This window comes from Macrotis lagotis, chromosome 2, assembly GCF_037893015.1.
Source record: "Macrotis lagotis isolate mMagLag1 chromosome 2, bilby.v1.9.chrom.fasta, whole genome shotgun sequence".
In the NCBI taxonomy this organism is placed as follows: domain Eukaryota; kingdom Metazoa; phylum Chordata; class Mammalia; order Peramelemorphia; family Peramelidae; genus Macrotis; species Macrotis lagotis.
In genome coordinates, this window is record NC_133659.1 from 329,715,890 (window position 1) to 329,739,006 (window position 23,117).

At 42.4% G+C, this 23,117-nt stretch overlaps 1 protein-coding gene across 1 annotated transcript in view; it reads right to left on the minus strand.

The window, feature by feature from the left end:
• The window catches only part of RAC2 (Rac family small GTPase 2), a 35,777-nt gene extending 15,030 nt beyond the window's left edge, over nucleotides 1-20,747 (minus strand). Inside the window, exons 1-2 of the mRNA XM_074226862.1 lie at nucleotides 20,619-20,747; nucleotides 17,854-17,925 (exon numbers count right to left, since the gene is read on the minus strand). Coding sequence (XP_074082963.1) covers nucleotides 17,854-17,925; nucleotides 20,619-20,653 — 107 coding nt within the window. The 5' untranslated portion in view covers nucleotides 20,654-20,747. The remainder of the gene's footprint in view (nucleotides 1-17,853; nucleotides 17,926-20,618) is intronic.
• Between the last annotated feature and the right edge of the window lie 2,370 nt (nucleotides 20,748-23,117).

Below are 23,117 nucleotides of genomic sequence, written 5' to 3' on the forward strand. Positions count from 1 at the left end.
ATTCAAACTGACATTCCTCTACTCTAAATCCAATGTAGTTAGCACTACTCCAAATTGTTTCCTGGTTTGGTCAAAATGGGAGTCCCTCTCCCATTCATCTTAGACCCAGGCAGGCATGGCCCATAGCTCTACCCTCCAGACAGATGAGGATAGTGAGGCACAGGGAAATTATAAATATTTTGTGATATCACTAAGAAAGGGCAATGAAGGAGCCAAGCCTGGGAGCAAGGAATGTCTTCCATCAATATTCAAGGGACAGTGTAAAAGTAAAGTGACCGTGTGGAGTTAGATAAATCTGTGTACAAATTCCATCTCAGACACTTACTAGCTGCATTTCTGGGCAACCCACTTAACCTACCTGTGCCTCTGTTTCCTTCCCTGTAAAATGAGGAGGTTGAACACAGTGGCCTCTAAGATCCTATGTACTTCTAAAATTTTAATCCTGCTCAGCCCAGTTTGAGGATGGGAGAGCCCAAGAGACTGCTCTTCAAGGCAGCTTTATCAAAATTGAAATCTTTCAACTCTATTGACATTTTGAAGCCTACCGAAAATGGCACCTCCTCCAAGAAGCTTCCCTTGATTTCCATGGACAGTAAGGATCTTATCCTCTAGATCTCACACAGCCTCTTGACCTCATCAATACCCCAAAGAGATCAAGTCACTGGATAGAATTTTCCCTCCCCCTGGAAAAGTAGATATTATACAAATGCCCCAAAGTTAACTTGCCATTAGTTTTCATTCCAAGAATGACCGAAGTCAGAGGAAGGACAGCCAGTTTCCCACTGTCCTCAGCCTTGGTCAGATCCCCATCAGGAACATTTTCCAGTTTGGGGATACTATATTTGGGGAGCCTTGCTGGCACAAGTCACAGCAAACTAGGGCACAGATCATCAGCATGGTGTAAGATTGACACATGAAGTTGGCAGAAGGAAGCAAGGCAGATGTAGTACCAATATGGTATCCATGGGTGGATGTGGCAGACCAGCAAATTCCTGTTCACTGAAGGGAAAACCTGACATCATTAGAACCAACCCAAAGTTGAACTGATTGCTTTGGGAGATAGTGAGTTCCCCTTTGCTGTAAATCTTTCAAAAGAGGTCAACTGGTCACTTGTCAGGTATCATAGAAGAAATGCTTGTTCATTTGGGGGGTGACCTCTAGCAACCTCACTATACTTACATTCTTTGATGTTTAACCTGGAGCAGAATCGATAGCTTTAATTATTTAAAGAACAGTCACAGGGAAGATAGATTAGATGTGTTCAGGTTGACCACAGAGGGCAGGCAGTTACAGGAAGCCAAATTTCATCTCTGTGTAATGAAAGACTTTGAGCTGCCCATGATGGAAGGAGTTGTCCCAAGAGGTAGTGACTCCCTATCACTGGAGGTCTTCCAGTATTTCCTAAATGAACTTTATTTGGGAACTCTTGTTCAGACACAAATTGGATGGATGCCCTCCAAGCTCCCTCTGTTTTTCAAATTTTATGGGACTAGACTTGAGATTCCACTGCATAAGTGGAATGAGATTCCCATTTAGAGAAAGCTCTACCTATCTTCATTGGTTCCTTCTGTGTTCTTTATATTCATAAAAAGTGCTAGGAGATTATGAGATGAAGTGACTTGCTCAGAGATGCACAACCAAGATATGTTCAAGGTGGGTCTTCCCAATTATACCCATCTTCTTCAAGCCAATTAAATAGTCCTCTGCCAGGAAACCCTCCCTGATCTCCATGGTCAATAATATTCTTGTCGATAAAATTCACACTGCCCTTTAGCAGGTTGGAATAGATGGTCCCTAAGAGTCCTTCCAGCTCCACATCTGAAATCCAATATGGGATGTTGTGCATGTCACCATCTGTGTTAGTGTCCTAAAATACTTAAACCCATTGATCATGGTCCATCATGAGTTTTCTCTTATCCATATTAAATATCATAAAACCAGAGACTCTCAGAGTTAACAGGAACATGAGAAACCAACTACTAAATGTCTTGGATCAAGATTCCTCTTTCCAACATTCTTGTCAAGTGTTCATCCAGCCCTACTCAAAGACTAACCTTCCAAGAGCCACCCTGTTCATTTTTGGGAGGTTCAGGGCTATGCTGATATCTATTGGTACTGGTTACAGAGAGCCAAAGAGTAAATTTTCACCATGAGTGTTTGCATTTCAAGAAGCAGTAAATTCTATAAATTTGGCCTTGGTGTATTTTTTTGGGTGGATGAGTGACTTGCCCAGGATCACTCAGCTAATAAATGTCTGAGGTCAGATCTGAACTCAAATACCTCCACACTCCACAGCCAGTGCTCTATCCACTGCATCCCCTACCTGTCCTTTGACTTATTCCTTTAGTTTCCAGACAAAAAAATGGTGGAGGAAATGTTAATCATGCAGATTCAACTTAGAAGTATGTCACAAATATGTTCCAGAAAGCTGGTAGGTTACATTAACCAAACACCCCTGGTTCTAGTTATAAAGAAATGTTTCCTTGTCTTGAACAAAAATTTTTTCTCTAAACTCTTCCCCACTTTCCCATAGTGTGCTCTGTGGGAATTAGTGAGAGCCAATCTGATCCTCATTCATAAGGTCACACATTTGGAACTAGAGACCATCAAATACAAGCTTACTCCTTTTATAGATCAAGAAACCCAAGTACAGAGAAATTGTGATTTGTCCAAGGTCATATAAATAGTAGCAGAGCCGAGATTTGAAGCCAGGTCTTGGTCCTCCAAGCCCACTGATCTTTCCACTAAAAGTTATCTTTTCCAGTACGAGCCCAAGTATCTGACACAGAGTAGATGCTTAACAAGTAGTTATGGACCCCATTCTCACTCCACCTGATATCCCTTCAAAAGCTTCCCCTAAGGTTTCTCTTCTCTAGGCTAAACATCCCCAGCTCCTTCAATTCCCTTCACTGCTTCGGGGACTCTCCTCTCAAAGACTTTGTTAGACTGCGCAACCACAAATGAATACAATCTTGACAGACCAGGATTGGGGACAGTGTCCCATTCCCCGCATTTAGGTGCTAAAGTTAACCACTTCGCTATATACAAAGATTGCTCATACCCCCCTCCCAAGGGAGATCTTAGAGTTAAAGAAATAACAATAACGTTAATAATGCACTTTTCTCCGATGCTTTCAAGATTGCAAAGTGCTTCCCCCATAATAGCCGGAGTCCCTGGGGATTCCTCAACCATACAGATGAACACGGGCCTAGGGATGGGAAAGGAATGGCCCCCACAGCCTGCACCGAGTCCCATCGCCTCCTCTCTACATTCTACTTAAAACCATAGCCTTCAAGATAGAAGGGGCCCTCTAGCTCATCTCATTCAATCCCTTCATTTTGCAAAGTAGGAACATGAAGTCCAGAGGGTGAAGTGACTTGTCCAAGGACACCTAGCTAGAAAATGGAAGAACCGGGATTTGAACTGGAATTCCCAGACCCAGAATTCTTTCTATTCTACCACATTTCATGGGCAGCTGTGCTGTTTGGACATTGGAGGCCCCAAACTGCAAAGCCATGCAAGTCAATGTGATTCATTTGTATTCAGTTCACATTTATTAAGTCCCTAGTATATGCCTTCCTTATGTTCTTTTGGTGCCTTCCTTATCTTTCATCAACTTAAAGATATTGCCAAATTTGCAGAGACTTTTGAAAGCATCTCTCCCTACTCCCTTGTTTACCACATGGGGAGGCCTATCATAATCCAGAGGGGGGAAAAAAAGAAACCTTCTAATTTTGGAGTTAGAAGACCTGAATTCATCTCTCTGCTTTACTATCAGTGGGACCTTGGATCAAATCACTGCATCTCTCTGGGACTCAGTTTCCTCACCTGTAAAATGAGACACTGGGACTAGATGATCTTTAAAAGTCCTCATCAACTTCTATTCTATGATCCCTTCACACAGATGGCCTGGTGGAATGAGCAGTTCTTTTATATGTATGACTTACCTTTCCAACTAGAGTATAAGCTTCTTGTGGGCAAGCACTGTGTCTTACCAGATCTGTCTTCTCCACAATATATAGCGGCAAGTTTAACATTCAAGGTCTTCCACTGCCTGATGCCACCTTATCTACAAGTCTTGTCTCAAAGCACCTTCTTCCATGTCCAGACAAAGTGGTCTCTGCCTCTCTCTTTCTCTGTTTATTGGTTCCTACTTTTATCTATTTTTGTTTTCCTCTGTCTCTTGATGCTCTATCTAGTTCTCTGTCTCTGTCTCTGCCTCTCTCTGACTCCTCTCTCTCTCTCTCTCTCTCTCTCTCTCTCTCTCTCTCTCTCTCTCTCTCTCTCTCTCTCTCTCTCTCCTCTGTGTGTGTGTTTCTTTTTCTCAAACAACAAAATGAAGAGCTCAGCCCAGAAAGTTTCTGTGTAGACACACACAGATTTCCATAGATCTAGCTAAAAGAGACAGCAGAGGTCATTGTGTCCCACCCTCTCATTTTACAGATGAGGAAATTAAGGCCAATAGGAACCAGAAAATCCTGGATATAAAGCTACTAGGGACTTTAAGGGTCATATAATTTAATTCTTTCATTTTTAAGATGAGGACTAGATTCGTAAAGTGACTTGTCAAAGGTCTTGTAACTGGCAAAAGCAGAATTTTAAGCCCAGGTTTCTGATTCTCCCTCTAACACTATTTCCAGGAAAATAGTGAAGTGAAATCTTAAAGGTACAGTAAATTCTTAGTAAGAGTAAAATGGGCATTCACAGGATGGCAGGGCTGTGTGGGTATGTAGTTAGAAGAAGAAACTATGTAAATACTTCTCCATGGGTAAAATTCAAAATGTGGCAATGGTCCACAGGAATCAGATAATAGTTTCCTCTTCCTCCTCACATTATCATGCCAATATTTAGCTACATGTTGAATTTTCCCCAATTGAATGGAGCTCCTTGAGGGCAAGGACTGTCTGGTTTTTTTATTTGTTTCCCCAGTTCATAGGAAGGCATTAATACGTGTTTATTAGATTAGATGGAAATGGCGTTGGATTTCCAGACTCACAGAAAGAAGGTATTTTGTGGGCCTTACAAAACCAGCAAGATGGAATTGGGTCACAAGGTCATAGGACCATAGATCTTGAACTGAGAGAGAATTCAGAAGACATTTAATGGAAATCTACATTTTACAGATGAGGAAACTGAGATCCAGAGAAGGGGAAGTGACTTGCCTAAGGTCATACATGTGGTTGGTAGCAGAAGAAGGAGATTGAGAGAGGATGAGAAAGGTGAGAGGAAGTGAGGGAGGCTTAGGAAAGCTAAGGAAGACTGAAGGAATCTTAGGGAAGCTGAGGGAGGTGAGAGAGGCTGAGAGTCTAAGGAAATCTAAGGGAGGCTGAGGGAAATGAGGAAGGTTGAGAGATTGAGGGAGTTTGAAATAGGCTTAGGGAGGCTAAGGGAGGCTCAGAGAGGTTGAGGGAACTGAGGAATATTAGGTAAACAGAGGGAGGTATAGGAGGCTGAAGGAGATTTGAGATCCTACCTCCTTCTCCTCTATCCTTCCTGTATTTTTTTGAACCATTACAGAAAAAAATCCCAAATTCATTGACTCCCCCCCTCCTTTCTTATACCTGTCTTTGCCTATGCCAGGTTGTCTGTCTCCTCTTTTGTCTCTCACTTCCTCTAACTCATGATGACTGCTCTCTGCCTCTGCCTCTGTCTGTCTGTATCTCTCTGACTCAATATCTCCATTTCCCCTGCACATTCTTTCACTGTCTCACTGCTTCTGTTTTTCTACATTTCTATCTCAATCTGTCTGTGTGTGTGTTTGTCTGTCTGTCTCTCTCTGTTTCTGTCTCTATCTCTCTTTGTCTCTCTCTGTCTCTCTGTCTGTCTCTGTCTCTCTATGAACAAAATAAAAGAGAGTCGGTCCTCTTGCCTAGACCCTATGTCAGGGAGCCCATAAAAAGTAAACACTTCCAAAATCAGCACTTTTTCTACCCATCTTCCAAGGTTATAAAAACATGAAGAGAAGAGCTCTAACTGTCCAAGGTCCCAGCCCATCTGCTGGGATCATTATAAAAATGGAATCCAAAATGTGTTTCTAGATTTGTTTGGACATGTGACTCAGATCCTCCCTTCTTTACTCCCTTCATTCTTTCAAGGTCCATTCAAAGACCACCTCAGTGGTTCCAGGGCCTCTTTCAGAGGCTCTGGGAAAGTCTAGCTCATATGAAGCTCCTATGACAAGTAGAGACCTTTCATTGCTGTTGACTGAGTGTCCTGGCATTCAGGCTGGACTGAGTCAGCTGCTGTTTTTACCCTTTTCAGCTATATATCAGGGAAGAACTTCTCTGGGTCCAGGCTGGGAGACCTTGACAAAGCAAAATCCCCTTCCTAGACTCACCGGCCCTGGAGTCAGGATTACCTGGGTTCAAATCCGACCTTAGATACTTAATAATTACCTAGCTGTGTGGCCTTGGGCAAGCCACTTAACCCCATTGCCTTGCAAAAAAAAAGAGCCAACTAAAATCACACCTTCTAAAGGAAATCTTCCCGAACCTAGAATAGGAAGGGGTGTCTCAGAGACCATCTGGTCCAACATCCTCATTTTACAGATGGAGAAACTGAGGCCCTGATCTCATGGGATTATCAGATCTTATATCTATAATAGGAAAGGACCTCAGAGACCATCTAATTAAACTCCTTAATTTTGCAGATGAGGAAACTGAGTCCTAAGAAAATGATATGACTTGCCCAAGGTTGCACAGGGAATACCACCAGCAAAATTTGAATTCAGATCCTCTAATAGATCAACCTTATCAACGAAGGTTGATCAAGTCTTCCAATTCAACACAAATCTGAACAAGAATCTCTTTTGTCCACCTGGGAACAGCCTTTGGGAGAAGACCTCAGGAATGGAGAATCTGTCCAGGAAACCCAATTCAGTTTTTCAAGGTTATAGTTGTTAGAACATCATTTCCTAACTACATGCCTAAATTCATTTATTCTCCATGGTTCCTAATTCCACCCTCTAGGCTAATCCCTCTTCCATAGAAAACTCTCCAAAAATCTGGAATTCATCATCATCATATCTAGCATCTATACAACACTTTAAGGTTTATAAATTGCTTTACAAATGTTTGATCCTCCCAATATAACAAATAACATATAATAATATTTTTTTGGTCTTCACAACAAATTACAATCAGTATATAACAAATGACAACAAATTTTTGACCCTCACAGCATAACAATGAATAGGTACTACTATTTTCTTCAATTTTCAGATAGGGAAACTGAGATAAAAAGAAGTTAAATGATTTGTTCAGTATCAAACAGGCAGGATTCAACTTGGGACATCCATCTATTGATCTATCCAATCTGTCCCCTAAGGGTCTAAAATTAATACTGTGAACACCTGAGATTGAAAACACTCCTCAGAGTGGGGTCTGGTAAGGTAATCAAGCCAAAGGAAGACAGACTCCTTCTTGGTTCTTCGGACTTTGCCTCTACTAATACCCCATATGAAAAATGAAGAGGGTTTGACTCCATGACTTCTTAAATCTCTTTTAGATCTGGATCTATGATCCATTGATTCTCATTTATGAAATAAATGAAACAGTTCTTGGTAAATTCCTAATTAGGCATTGGAGGTCAGTTGTCATCAGCTACTTGTCTTATCCTTCTCCTCTCCCTTTGACCTGTGACATTCAGGAAGGGCTCCTTGCCATAGGTAATGGACTGTATTTTTCATAAGGAATGCTCAGGGCTAAAGGACCTCAGAGAAGAGCTAGGGTGGCCTTTACCAGAACAAGAACCCTGCTACAAAGCAATCAGGGTGTACCCATCCCTCCCACTGCTTGGAGATGTCCAATGGGAAGGCCCTTACTGTCTCCTAAGGAACCCATTCAATTAATTGTGAAGGTTTTTCCTTTCCATTATTTCTCTATAATTGGGTTGCCCTCTGGGGCCAAGTGAACCGAGGCTAATATTACATGAGAACCCTTTAGATGCTTGAAGTCAGTGATCACATTCCCCTATGTCTTCTTTTCTTTAACAAAAATATCCCATTTCTTGAATAGACTTAGCACCCATGGAGTGATTTCAAAGCTACTATCATTCTGGGGGCAAACCATTATAGACTCCTTGGCTTAGGAACATCCTTCTAAGATTGGTGGTACTGACAAATGCAACAATACACAGATTTGGCCTACTACGCAAAGATAGCTAGGGATCATCAAGTCCTTAGCATCCTGTCACAACGGAATCATAATTCTGGAGCTAGAAGGGACCTTAGAGGTCATCTAATCTAACTGCCTCATTTTACAAATGAGGAATCTGAGTCCCAAAGAGGTAAAATTACTTAGAATTATAGATTCAGATCAAAGGGCCTCAATGATCAATTTATCTATTCTCCTTATTTTATAGATGAGAGACTTGCTCCCTTCAATCTAATAAACATGTGCAGGTCATGTCATCATTTTTATGTTGACATGGTCCTCTTTGATTATGAAGGAAGAACATTATAATTGCGGATGAGAAAAATAAATGACCTGTCCAAGATCATGTAAGAAGTGGATGGAAAAAAAAACATTTGAATCCAGAACTTCTGACTCCAAAACCAACTCTATACTATGCTACTGCTTCTTTAGGATTTCCTCACTTCCATCACCACCTCATTAACAGGTGAGGAAGTTGAGTGGTTCAGGGAGGGTGTAGTGACCCACCAAGGATACGTAACAAATGGGAGAGCCAGAATCTGAATTCATGGCCTCTGACCCCCACTTCCAGTGGGGTTTTCCCACTGTATCATGTGGTCTCCCTATCACTTATTATCTACTGTCTCCATCCTTCCCCATCATTGACAAACAGAAAACATTTTCAGGAAGTAGCAATGATAATCAAGATGTAAGATCTGACTTGAGCTTCCTATCAACTATTAGACCTATAGACCTTGCTTTTTTTCACTGTACGACACAATTTTGATTGGTCCTTTTTGCCCCCACTCAAGACTCAGGTAGTCTGGAGTGACCTTGGACCAATCAAATCACTTCTCTAGCCTTTAGCTTGCTCACCTGCGAAACAGGCATAATAATCTCCACCCTAGAGTCCTGGCTAGAGAGTTAGTTGCAGAGGCAGGAAGATCTGAGTTCTTGTCCTGTATCTGTGGGTGAGACACATAGAGGGTGAGACCCTGGACAAGTCACTTCTTCCCATTGCTCCAGGCAACTCTCTGATGTCAGATCTTCATTTACAGAAGGAGTTTCCAGGGTAGCTAAATGTCACAGTGGATAAAGCATCAACCCTGGAGTCAGGAGGACCTGAGTTCAAATCTGGTCTCAGACATTTAATACTTACTTAGCTGTGTGACCCTGGGCAAGTCATTTAACTCTACGGCCTTGCAAAAAAAATCTCATCTCATAGTACTGAAATAAGAATCAAATCAGAAAAACAAAAGCATATAATGGGTGGCATAGAGGAGAAAGTGCTAGCTAGCCCTGGAGTCAGGAGGACCCGTGTTCAAATCCAACCTCAGATACTTACTAGCTGTATGACCTTGAGCAAGTCACCTAAACCTATTTGGCTCAGTTTCCTCATCTGTTAAAAAACTGGAGAAGGAAATGACAAATCACTCCAATATCCTTGCCAACAAATGGGGTCATGAAGAGTCAGAAATGACTAAATAATAACAAAGGCACATTGTAACCATAAAATACTACATAAATGTGAATAGTTATTACAATTATTGATGATTTTGTGTATTTTTTTCTTTCTTTTTTTTTTGTTTTTTTGTTTTTTGCAAGGCAATAGGGTTAAGTGATTTGCCCAAGGTCACACAGCTAGGTAATTATTAAATGTCTGAGGCCAGGTTTGAACTCAGGTTCTCCTGAATCCAGGACAAGTACTCTATCCACTGTGCAACCTAGCTGCCCCCTGATTTTACATATTATTTGATGCATTTTGTATCTGGGCATTGATCCCACCAAGACTGACTGCAACCAAGTCTCTGTTCTCCTCCTGTGTGGTTCTCATCTATAACTCTCCATCAAATCTTAATATAGAACAAACACCCTTCTAGAAACTTCCATCCCTTTATCTTATATCTTAGGGAAACTAAGGTAGCATTTGGTAGCCTAGTCCTTTCAGTCTAGCTTTCTCACTAAAGGAATTATCAGACCTGTTTTGCTAATGTGGGTCTTTGGACTCTGGATCCATCATTCTTCCTGGCAGCCTCCTTTTCACATCACACATGCCCTTGATAGAGTCATTGTCATCCTCGTTTATTAGAGCTCTCCCTCTCATATATGGCCATATTAGGGGCTTAGGAGACTGGGCCTCTGAATTAGAATTGGAGTTCATAGCAATCGATAAGCATTTATGAAGTCCTTACTCTGGGTCAGGATTGTGCTAAGTGTCGGGGATACAAAAAGAGGCAAAAAAACAGTCCCTGCCCTCAAGAAGTTTACAATATACTGTAGACTTCCCCAAAATGACCCTGCAAGATAGGAAATAAAACTCATTTTATGAATAGGTTATCTGTGGCTCATGAAGAAGCAATGACCTGCAATATAATTTAGAGCAGGAAGGGATCTCTATAGTCTAATGCCCTCATTTTGCAATTTGGGAAACTGAGACACAGAGAGGGAAATAAATCCCCCAGGGTCACACAGAAGAATACTATGTGATTCCCAGTCCAGGGATCTCTCCATCATAACTTACTTCTTGTCCTTGCCCAAGGGCACACAGGAATTATCAGACCTGTTTTGCTAATGGGGGTCTTTGGAGTCTAGGGCCATCATTCTTTCTGGCAGCCTCCTTTTCACATCACACATGCCCTTGGTGGAATCATTGTCATCCTCATTTATTAGAGCTATTTCTCTCACATATGGCATAGTCTTAATGGGGGCCAGAGGAGACCGGGGGCTTTGAAATTATAAGTTCATCCCTTTTAAACTGTAAAGAACCTCTGAGATCAACAAATCCAACTTCCTTCATTTTATAGATGAGGCAATTGAGAGAAGGCAAGTGACTTTTTCAAGGATCACAAATAGCAGGAGAAAGGCAGGATCCAAATGCAGACCTTTACACTCCAAAGCTGGTCTTCTTTCTAGCAGCAATTTCCCTCCCAAACCTATCCGTCTTTAGACCACGCCACCCTAAAGTCATTTCTGTGACCTTGAACAAAGCAATTCTGATTGAGTCTCAGTTTCCTCAGTTGTAAACTGAGGGGTTGGGATTAGATGAGGGGCTCTTAACCTTGACAGACCCCCCATTAATATTCTGATGAAACCTTTGGCCCGTTTTTCAGGATCATATTGCTAAATGCTTAAAATAAGCTGCATAGGATGATGAAGAAAATCATTTTAATGAAGCATGGTTAACAAAATACGTAATTTATAAATATGTTAATAAATAATAAATATAGATATATAAATATACAATATACATTATATAAGTAAATGTATTCATATAAATATTTATGTAACTATAATATATTACGTTATCCAGAAAAATAATTTATATTTCATAAATATTATCATATATAATGCATGTTATCTATAAATAGATCTCAGGGTAAGAACCCCTGGACTCAGTATATTCCCTTCTAACTGATAATCTGTAATTCTTGATGCTATGGTGGATTGAGGGTCTAGGTAAAGAATATGTCCCTAACTACCATGTGACCTTAAGCAAGTCACTTCCCTTCTCTGGGTCTCAGTTTCCCTCATTTGTAAAATTAAGGAGCTTTGATTAATGTCCTCTATAGTCCCTTCCAGCTCCAAATCATTTAGTCTCCTTGAACCTGAAAGTGACTGAAGAAAGAGGTTTTTATCATCTGGAAGGTCAGCAGGACCTTTCTTCTCTAACCACTCTCCCAAGGTTCCCAGTCATTGTCCAACTATCTCTGCAATACTGTCCGGTCACTTCTCTGTTCTTCATCCCAGAAGCAGCTTCAGGGTTCATAACCTCATTGCCTTGCACATGAGAACCCTTAATCAAAACTTCTTGAATTAAATTTAGCACCCAAAAACTGACCAAAAGAACCCTTTCTGAGTCTCCTCCTCTCCCAAAAGCCCATCTTGGGGTCTCCTCTTGTCTTCCAATGGACATAACCAGCCACATGGCCTTGATGTTCCTGACTCCCAAGTGCTGGGGTCCCCTGGTTTGTTGGCGTTTAAGCAGTGATGCTAGGCAGCCAAAAAGGAAGAGGGAGGTGGCTTCTTTTTAAAAATATATTATTAAAAAAAAAGACCCAGAGTTCTTGTACATACAGACATGGGAAACTCCCTTGAATTGTCACCAAGGGAACTGGTGCCACTTCCTTGTCCACCCTGCCCCCAGCTTCAGGCTGCAGTCACCCATTTGTGACTTCTTTTCCCTTTCAGGGCTGCCCTAAATAGCACTAATAGGTCTCATTTTCAGTTAAGTGTTACAGAGATTTCTTTCTCATTCAACTCTTAGATAGGATTAGTACAATCATCTCCATTTAACAGTCAAGGAAAGGAGTGTAGGAGAGTGCAAAAGATCCTAGCTTTGCAGTCATAGTTCATATCCTGTGTCAGCCGCTAACAACTTTGAGACCCTGGTGAAATCATTTCTGATCTCTGGGTCTCAGTTTATTCATCTATAAATGGGAGTAATTGTAGTATCTATCTCACAGTGTTGTTATGAGGATGCAGTGTTATGGTGAATGTGTGGGGCTTCAAGTACCACAGAGACCTCAGGAATACTTTTATACTGTCAAAGCTTGGCCTAGAGTAAATGATTAATAGAGGTTTTCTCATTCATTCATTCATTCATTGGTTTGTTCTATTCCATTTTCATTTACATTTGCTATTTTGTTCTTTTATTTTTAACTAGCTGTGTGACGCTGGGCAAGGTTTTGGATTGGAATGGATTGGACTAAACTGCAATGGACTAAATAAGTAAATTATCCGCCACTCTCCAAGAAGACCATGACATCAATGAAATAATGTCCTGACATGCGGGCAATTTGGAGAACCGTGAGAGAGTGTTAGGCAAAGATATGATTCTCACTATCTCTTCCAGAACCATCTGAGCCCAGTGGTCTCATATAAAGCACCAGGACGACTAGTGTTAGCCTGGATATAATGGAAGACCTTGGCTTTTTAGATATAGGCCTTTCCCAAGATCACTGAGGCTCCTCAGCACTGGGTTATCACCAGGTTTAGATTGTTTGGGATTGAACTGTGTGACTGCTCTGAAATGAATTAAATCGGATTGGGCCAGACTAGGATGACCTGGATTGCACTGCTTCGGATTGTAGACTGGACTGGGACTGGATTAGCTAGGAAATGCAAACTCGGAGAGGCCACAAGGCTTGCTCAGGCTCCCACAGTTTTGTGATTCAGGTTTTCTGGCGCTTTCCTTAATGATTTTCCCATAGGACCCATGGCTGCTGTGGTCATATACATCCCTTCCACCTCTGACCTCTCCCTCGGTCAGTGCTCTTCCCCAAGTCAGTAAATAAACCCACACAGTAAGTGTGGGTTTTTTTCCCCTCTCCAAACATCTTCCTCTTTTGGTGGCTAACTGTTCCTCTAAGGTTTGATCAGAGCAGCTAAAATAGAAGGAGCCATATGACTGGTTGGAAATAAACGTGCCAAAGCACTGTTTAACACCCCATTATTGACCTTGTAAACATTGGGGTTGGACTGGGCCCACACACACACACATCACATAGAGGGAAACTCCCAGAATTGCCAAATTATCATGTAATTCCTTATCTAAAAATCTCCAAATGGTCGTCATACATAGTTTTTAACCCTAGATTCTATGTAGAGCTAAGAGAAGCTGTGGCCACCATGCTATTCTAAGCTTGCCTTTTTCCAGGGGAGGAACTGGAGTTCTGTGACCATCAGACTCAGACCCCTCACAGAGGTTTTTGTTCTCTTCTTCATCATTTAATCTGCTCTTTGTACCATCAATGTGCAAACCCTGAGCCTCCTAAATGAACTTTCTCATTGGCCCCTAAGGCCTCAGACATAGAGCCATGACAATCTTCATTCTGAAACAGCCAGAGTGGGGAGACCTTCTATCTCTTCCTTGTCGAGACATTAATCTTTTTGACACACTGCTGTTCATGCTTTTCCTCACATATGATATTCCATCTCCCATCTCCAAGTGTTTGCCCAGGCTGTCCTTCATGCCTGTTGTGCACTCCCTCCTCATGGCTGCTTCTTAGAAAACTTAAATACCTTCAAAGATCTGCTCAAAGATCACCTCCGACAAGGTTTTTCTGATCCTCCTTGTCCTTCCCCCAATTAACCTTGTATATACCTCACCTGCACTACACATAGATTTAAATCACATGTGCTAGTTCCCCTATAGAATCAAAACTCCTTAAAAACAAGAACTATTTCACTTTTATCTTTATATCCCTACTATGTGACTGACACAGAGTAGACACTTCATAAATGTTTATGGATTCCTTGGTGCTACCCACCGCCCCTAAGCAGGGGTCCTAGAATGCTAGAACCTGAAGATCCCTTTCAGTTGATGCATTTCTCCTCTTTGATTTCCCAGCTGAGGAAACAAAGGAAGAGAGAAAATTTTTCCCAAAATCATAAATCCAGTTAAAAGGTGACTCCAAGTGAGAGGAGCAGAACCAGAAAAACATTGTATACCCTAACAGCAATGTGGAGGTGATGATCATCAATGCAACAATCAGGGACAATTTGGGGCTGTCTGCGATGGAGAATGCCATCTGTATCCAGAGAAAGAACTGTGGAGTTTGAACAAAGACCAAGGACTATTACCTTTAATTTAGAAAAAAAAACTGACATCTTATTGTCTGATATTGCTATCTCTTATACTTTATGTTTCTTCCTTAAGGATCTGATTTCTCTCTCATCACATTCCATTTGGATCAATGTATACCATGGAAACAGTGTAAAGACTGGAAAATTACCTTCCGTGGGTGGGGAGGGAAGTAAGATTGGGGAGAAAATTGTAAAACTCAAAATAAATAAAATCTTTAAAAAAAAAAGGTGGCTCCAAACATAGAACTCAAGTCTCTTAAACTTAGGGTCAGTGGTCTTTCCCTAAGCCAGTAAGTGGTGGAATGTCCTACCCTCTCTTCTAATGGCCAATGGTTCCTTGATCAGAGCAGCTAAGTCGAAAGAGCCACATGACAAGCCCATCTGAAAGCTGTTCTAACAAAGAAAAATGTCTACAGCATTTATGTGTCTACAGTAGCCCTACATCATCCATTAATAGAGCAAATTCACCAACCCTTCCATTTTCTCTTATCCCTCAAATACCAGCTAAAAAAATGAGGGGGGAGGGATTCTGCAATCAAACATAATATTTGATTTCTGTTGAATGAGGTAAGGAAATTAGCATCCTATGTTTTTAAGATCTGGATTTGGGGAGTCAGAAAATCCAGCTTCCCTCCCAAGCAGGAATGTGCTCAGCAGCATCCATGACAAGGGTTATATTGACAGACTGGCAGTAAAATGACATGGTAAAAAATTACTTCTTGAATATCTGCAGAAATGAGGAGTTCCCAAAGCAACATATTTCACTGGGCAACTCTAAATGGCAGGAAGTTGTTCCTTCAAGTGATTCTAAATCTGCCTGCCTGTAATTTTCATGGTTCTCAACCATGATAAATTGTAAGGTGATTCCCCTGGTCCAAGAGGCACTTTGGGGGAGGCTGGAATAAGGAGGACAGAGTCTGATATAATAGAAAGATCCTTAGCTCCAGGGTCAGAGGACCTGAGGGTAAAATTTTGCTTCTGGTGCTGTCTGTGTGACCTTGAACAAATAAATCATTTAACCTACCTCAGTTTCCTCATCAGTAAAACAAGGGGTTGTATAGTATGACCTCTGAGGTCCCTTCCAACTCTAAACCTATGAGCCTATAATCCCATGAGAGGCAATAGGGACCATCTTGGAATTGTGGATCTGCTTCCAACTTTTTATGTGACATTGGCTAATCCCTCAGCAAGGGTCAAAGCTGGACCCGAACAGAAGGAATATTTGAAAAGACCAAGTTGCATCGATTGACATGGCACATTCTTTTTATTCATAAGGCAAAGAAAATAGAAATGAGGTTGGTAGACCAAAGGATCTTAGCTACAGTTAGAGCTGGGATGATCTATTCCAACCATCTCATTTGGCAGATGGGGAATTGAAGCTCAGAGAAGGGGAGTAATTTGCCCAAGGTCACATGACTAGTAAGTCACTTAGGCAAGATTTTGAACTTTTGGTTTTACATCTAATGTGCTGGCTATATCCAATGTATCTGCCTAGTGGTAGAGGTCTCTCTGGACCTAGGAAGGAAGGAGAAACCATGACATCCAAAGATCAAAAGAGGGAAGGGACTAATGTTTAGCCATACTAGATGGACTTGGGAGCAAGGGAGAATTTTCATCCAATCAGAGCTGTCCCAAAGTGGCTGTCTATTGAGGTGATGAGCTCCCTTTCTGTGATGATATTCAAGAAAAGGTTGGATGCAGCTTCCCATCCAGATCATATCTGAAGTCTCTTCCAATGTTGAGATTCGGTGATCTTTGTTGCATTTATGTATATATGAGACCTTACTGGACAGAAGCTGCCACTCGCGTCTGAACAAAGGATCATCTCTCTCCTAAAGAGGGCACCTCTTTAAGCTAGAAGGACCTACTCCTCTTTGTGAGAGTGTCTACAATATCAGGAAGCAATATGGAAGGCTATCATTGTCCCTGAAAAGAAACAATCCCAGGTCAGAAGGGGACAATACACACCATGGAACCCTAGACTCTTCAGGAAGACGCGGGTAAGAAGTCTGCTTCAGACATACTCCCTAGCTGTGTTCTTCAGTGTCTTCCAAAAGCACCAACAATGTAATAGAGTCTTCAAAAAGCTAACAGCATCTTAACCTGAACTAAAAAGGACATAAGGGCTAGGACAAGAGAGGGAATGGGTCTTCCATTTTCTATTCTAGCCAGATTACACCAAAAGTCACCTTTTAGACAGGACTTGAACAAGGAGAACCAATCTAAAGTAAAACCACCATGTTGACAAAGGAATTGGCAGCCATGCAATACAAGGATTAATGGAAGGAACTGGTGGTTAGTCTGGAGAAGATAAAGCTTAAAATCATGACTTCAAGTGTCCATAAGACATAGAATAGTAATTAACTTTGTTCTGTTGGGCCCAGAGGACAAAAGTAGAATCTGCCAAGAGACAGATTTCAGATACACAGATGAAAAAACTTTCTACTGATTATATCTGCCCCAAAGTAGAATAGCCCATGACAGACCGCTGGGTGGTACTGCAGTAGATAGAGTGCCAAGCCTGAAGTAGGAAGTCTTGTCTTCCTGAGTTCAAATCTGGCCTCAAACACGTACTAGCTGGTGATCCTGGACAAGTCATTTGTCTTGTCTGCTTCAGTTTCCTCACTTGTAAATTGAGCTTGAGGAGAAAATGGCAAACCACTCTAGTACCTTTGCCAAGAAAACTCCAAATAGTTGGACATAACTGAAATGAAGAGTTAGACATAGCTGAAAAATGACTAAATGAAACAAGCAATGAAGTCTCCATCACTGGCGGCATTCAGATGAAGAATGTTTGGCTACTTGCAAAGAATATTGTTATAAAGGGGATTCCCATTTATGAGAGTCTGGACTTGACCCCTTTGGATTCTGCAATTATTCAGAGTGAGGAGAGTATTTAAAGGTTTTCTAGTCTACCATTTTCATTTTTCAGATGGGAAACTGAGTCCAAAGTGGTGAAATGATGGCTGCATAGCTAGTAAGTAGACAAGGTAGGATCTGAACCTGACTCCACAGCCATATCTTTACCTTCACCACCCAGTCTTGATTGAATAAGATTCTCTTTCCCACCCAAAGAGCTCTTGAGTTTGCCCCCTTGCCCCTTCCCAAATCATCCCCTCCCTCTCTTGGTACTCACACAGTGGGAATATATTCTCCAGGAAAGGCATTGGTGGTGTAGCTGATGAGGAGGCAGGTTTTACCCACAGCTCTGAAATGAAGAAGAGACAGGGGAGAAGTTTTAGTGGCTCCCTTCTTTGAATTTCCCATCCCCAGTGAAGAAGCAGCCCTCCCTTTTAGGGCCTGTTGACTAGCTACTCCTTAACCCCCTGGAACCAATCAGACTATTCATGGGAACAAACTCTAAGCTCACCATACTTTTTTTTTGTTTTTTTTGCAAGGTAATGGGGTTAAGTCATTTGTCCAAGGTCACACAACTAGATAATTATTAAGTATCTAAGGCTGGATTTGAACTCAGGTTCTCCTGACTCCAGGGCCAGTGGTCTATCCACTGTGCCACCTAGCTGCCCCTCCATCATACTTTCTGAGGGACCCAGTAGTCCTCCTCCTCCCTCTCTAAGTAATGAAACAAGAAAAGATACTTGAGAGTTAGGAGTATTGGGTTTGGCCTTACTTCTTCCACAAGTTCACTGTAAAATCATGTGCAAGTCCCCTCCCTTCTCTGGGCCTCAGTGTCCCCATATGTAAAATATGAGATGTGGAACTGATAATCTCTCTCAGCTCTGACATTCCATATTCTAAGGTCTTTCCCAGCTATTCTAAAGTCCCTCCCAGCTCCGAGGCTCTCTGATCTCAGTGTCCCCCCCCCACCCAGTTCTGACATTTCCTGTTCTCAGGTCCCTCCCATCACTGATATTCTGTTTTCCAAGGGCTGACAGTCTAAGGGTCTATGATTCAAAGACTGGGTTAAGTAAGTATCTGACCCCCAGGATCTTTCTTTGCCCACCTTTCCCAGCCCCCTTCGGTTTCTCCCATTTTTTTCCTCCTTTGGTCTAAGCCTCCCACTTCTGTGATGTGCTTAGAATCAAAGCTATAAGAAGTAGGGTGCACAGCTGGCTCAGGTGCAGACTGTAAAGACCAGCCTCCTCTTGACTTCCTGTCTGGGAAATAATTTACTTTTAAGTTTCCTTTTCTTCTCATCCCTGTCTGGTTCAGTTTCTCCTCCTCTGGGGCCCACTTTCCTCTTCCCCACTCCCCATTCTGAATAAGAGGAGGGCTTAGCTCACCAGCTTCCGCTGAATAACAAGTTCAGAAAAGATGAGTGAGGAGAAGAGGGGGAAGGGATCAGTGTAGATGATACCACTAACCCTCCAGGGGCCAACCAGGGACCAGGCTGGGTCTCCTTCAGCTAGACATAACCCTCCCCAACCAGTTCAGGAAAGTGCCCTAGGGTGACCTGCTTCAAGGTCAAGGTCTAGGTGTGTGAGTGTGTATGGGGGTGTGCATATATTTGTGTGTGTGTGTGTGTGTGTGTATGTGTGCACCTGTGTGTGTGTTCATATGGGTGGGTGACCTTGAACACGTTACTCTTCACCTGTAATACTAAGGGGTTAGAGCTTTCCTTCCTAGCTCTGACATATCAAATTCTAAATTGCACCATTCCGTTTTCCAGGTTCTTTCCCAGCTTCCCCAGTTCTGACCTTCTGTGCTCTGAGAGCCTTCCCCATTCTGACATTCCACATTCTCTGTCCTACAGTGGAGTCTTTCTGGCCCTTGGCTCTCTCTATTTTTTTTCCCTATATAAAATGTCACACCCTGGTCCTCTTGGAGGTAGAAGAGATCCTGGAGGCATGCTGCAGAAAAGAAAATAGAGGCCCAGGGGCCTCTTATTCAAGGTCATACCAGGAAGAGTTGGAGCCAGAATCCCAAGAAAAGGATGATGGAAGGTCAGAGGATTTAAAATCTGAAGGAATTATGAAAACCATCTAGTGCTCTCCACCTCTTCCTTATCTCACAGAGGAAGAAACAAACTCAGAGAATTTCAAGAACCTGTCAAGGTTGAAGATGTCACAAGTAGCAGAGATCCTAGGGAAACAGTTTATAGATTTAAAACTGCCAGGGACCGTGGAGATCATCTCACCTAACCCTTATATTACAGATGAGGAAACTAAGGCCTAGAAATATTAGAGGGCCATGAATTTAGTACTGGAAGGGACCCCAAAGGTCAGAGAATCTACCCTTTTCATTTTGCAGAAGCAGCTCAGAGTAAGTTGCCCAAAGCCACACAGCTAATAAGGGTCAGGGACAAGAGTTGAACCCACATCTTCTGCCCCAGGTCCTATGTTATGTGTGATTGGAGTCAAATTTAGATTTCATGACTCAGTCTACATGACCTCCAACCTCCTCTCGAGCCTCTCCCAACTCCATCCACTTTCACATTCCCTCTGAAAGACCAAGATCTCAGTTTGGTGATGGGACCAGGCAGAGAGATCTCTTCATACCCCTGACCAGATTTCTCCAGAATCAGAAGGGAAGCCACCTCTGGACTCCACCATCAGACTGAGTTGCTTGGAGGATGCACCAACGCCCATGATGCTGAGCTCAGTCTAAGGGCTGAAGCTTAACCCCACCCCACCCATCCCTTCAGTAGATTAGGGTAGGGGTAGGATGAGGATGGTCAGTCATAATACTATCGCCTGTCTCCCTATACCGCCCAGACTGAAGACTTCCAACCACCACTGAGAATATAACTTTACTGCTACTCCCCATCAGATTCTAGCTTCTAGAAGGCAGAGAATGTTCTTGGAGGGGGTGAAGAAGTTGGCAAGACAAGTAGGAGAAACTCAAACTAGAGAAAAAATTAAACATTGGTAACCTGCCCTCCCTCCCTCCACCAGGAAGATGCTCCCACCGCCTGGTCCAGCAGCAAACCAAGTTACCTACCCATCTCCCACCACCACACATTTGATAGCCTGCATGTTCTTGGGGATCCTGGAAGGCGCTGACGCAGAGAGAGAGGAGAAGGCGGACTCCTCCGGGGTAGCCAAGGAATGAGAGAAGCCGGCCTCCCAAGGAGAAACACAGAGAGAAGGAGCAAAAATAATAATTAACAGACTGGTAGATTGGCAGGTCGTTTGGAAGCAGAGAAGCGGAAGGGGAACTGACTTACTCAATCTGCTGCCTCCCCCTCCCCCAGAGCCACCGTTTGAAGGAGGCGGGGCATGTGGTTAAAAGAGAAGTTTGGGCCCCTTTGGGTGGCTGGGAGCCCCAGCACCCCAGAGCACCTTAAAAGAAGGGGACCCTGGCATGGTAAATGGTGGAACTGCTGCTGATCCATCCTATAGGGGCAGGCACCCATCTAGCTCCTGTATCCTCATTTAATTTAGCATCCTGCCAACCATGAAAGGTGGTCGCTCTTTACCTCCACTGTAGAGAATCCCTCTCCTCCTTTAAGACCCCATCTTCTGCAGGAAGCCCCTCCGGATCACCCCAAATTACAAAATGAACAAATGACCTTGAATCTAATGGCTTTCCATTTATTCTATTCAGAAAAGGGCTGGAGCCAATCAAAAGGAAAGTCGGTTGTTAAATTTGGGGGTCAGCCTTTACAGCTGGGAAGTCCCCAAATACTATACAAATCATTGTCTTAATTTATTATTTTGCTGAATGAAAAGATTTAGGAAAGTAATAGAGAAAAAATTAATATGGCAGCTTAAAAGTGAAAGTATAGGCTGCATATACCCCACCTCAAATCCCAGAGAGCTGATCGTTAAATATTTACCCACACACATCCTAGTTAAAATGGTTCTATTTATATATTTGTTGTTCATTCTTTGCCCTCATCCCCCTCAGCACCAAGCACTGTTGTTGGTATTTCATAAATATTTGTAAATTGATAGATAGAGGAGATTCCTGTTTAGCTACAGTTTTAACTGAATGTCCTAGATCTAAGGGTCCTTCCAATTGGGAGATTCTAGGTTTTTATGAAATATCAAAAGTTTCTTTCCTCTTTCTTGTTCTTTGGTTTTTCTCATCTGTAAAAGTGGATGATCTGTATGCCCCCTGCCACTATGACAACATGACCAATGGTTCAAGTACTTCAGTACCTTCCCCCTTGAATGGGGCCTTAACCTTCTACCAAAAGACAAATCAGGCTTGCAGCCAAAGAATTCAGAACTGGTCCAACTCTGTCATTTTATAGAAGATGGAGATGAAACCCAGATAGAGCGAGGGATGAGTCAACAGGCACAGAACTCAAACTCCAAATGCAGGCTTCCTTCCAATATACCAGGGCAACCTCTCCTAAGCAGATGGAGCAAAGTGATGGGAGACCCAGCAGAGACATCACTAGTACAAGGCAAATGGATCTGTGCTTCAGGATGCTGACATCTAGGGGAGTAAGCTGCTTTCTCCTGGTAACTGCTGTGTCCACCCTCATCTTGGAGTATTCTGGTTGGTGCATGATCTCAAGGGACCACCTGCAAGGGCCAATCACTGTGGTAGCCACCCTTGATCTCCTATGGGATTCAGGTGAGTCTACCCCACCCCATGCAGATGTAGCTGGTGCTAGCTTGCATTCATGGTCCCCTTCCCAGTTATTCTGTTTCCTCTTGGTAAGAGTTCCTTGCGACGGTTCTGAACCTGGGCTACCAGAGTGGCTCATTTGTTTAATGAGCATTTATTATATGCAGAGCAGGAAACAATCTCAGAGACCCTTTCATCTTGTTTTTCATTGTACAGATGAAAACATTGAGGACAAATTGGATCATAGACCACAGACCTAGAGCCCTCAGAAGTCAACTGGTTCAGCCCTCTCCTGTTATATCTGTGAAAACTGAGGCTCAGGGAGGTTGGGGGAGTCACCCAAGATTCAAACTCAAGTCCCAGGCTCATGGATCTGTAGCTTGAAAATACTCTAGAGATCATGAATGTACAACTCCCTCATTTTACAAATGAGGAAATTCAGGCCATGGGGGTGAAATCAATTGCTCAGGGTCATATGTGTCATAAATGACAGAGGCAAGGGACAAATGGAAGGAGCAGTAGCCAATGTGAGTCCCTTCCCCTGACTGCCTGGTTTTCATAGAATCTATTTTTTTGGTGGAAATAAAATAAAAATTTGTTAAAAAGGTTACAAGACATGGGAAGGGCTAGGAAGAGAGAGAGAGAGAGAGAGAGAGAGAGAGAGAGAGAGAGAGAGAGAGAAGAACAGCCAAGCAGTGTTGGCTGGGCCCATGGTCTAGAGAAGACTGTGGCCATTTTCATAGAATCTTAAGACTCAAAAGCTGAGGAAATAGGTCCAGGGATATAAGGTATAATAGCTCAATCCAACTCAATCTAGCAAAGTCACTTCTATTTGTTGTATTCTATGTGCTATTGGGACATTAACAGAACTATCAAGTTTAGATAAGATATATTGCATTTCTTCAAAGACCTGGGAAT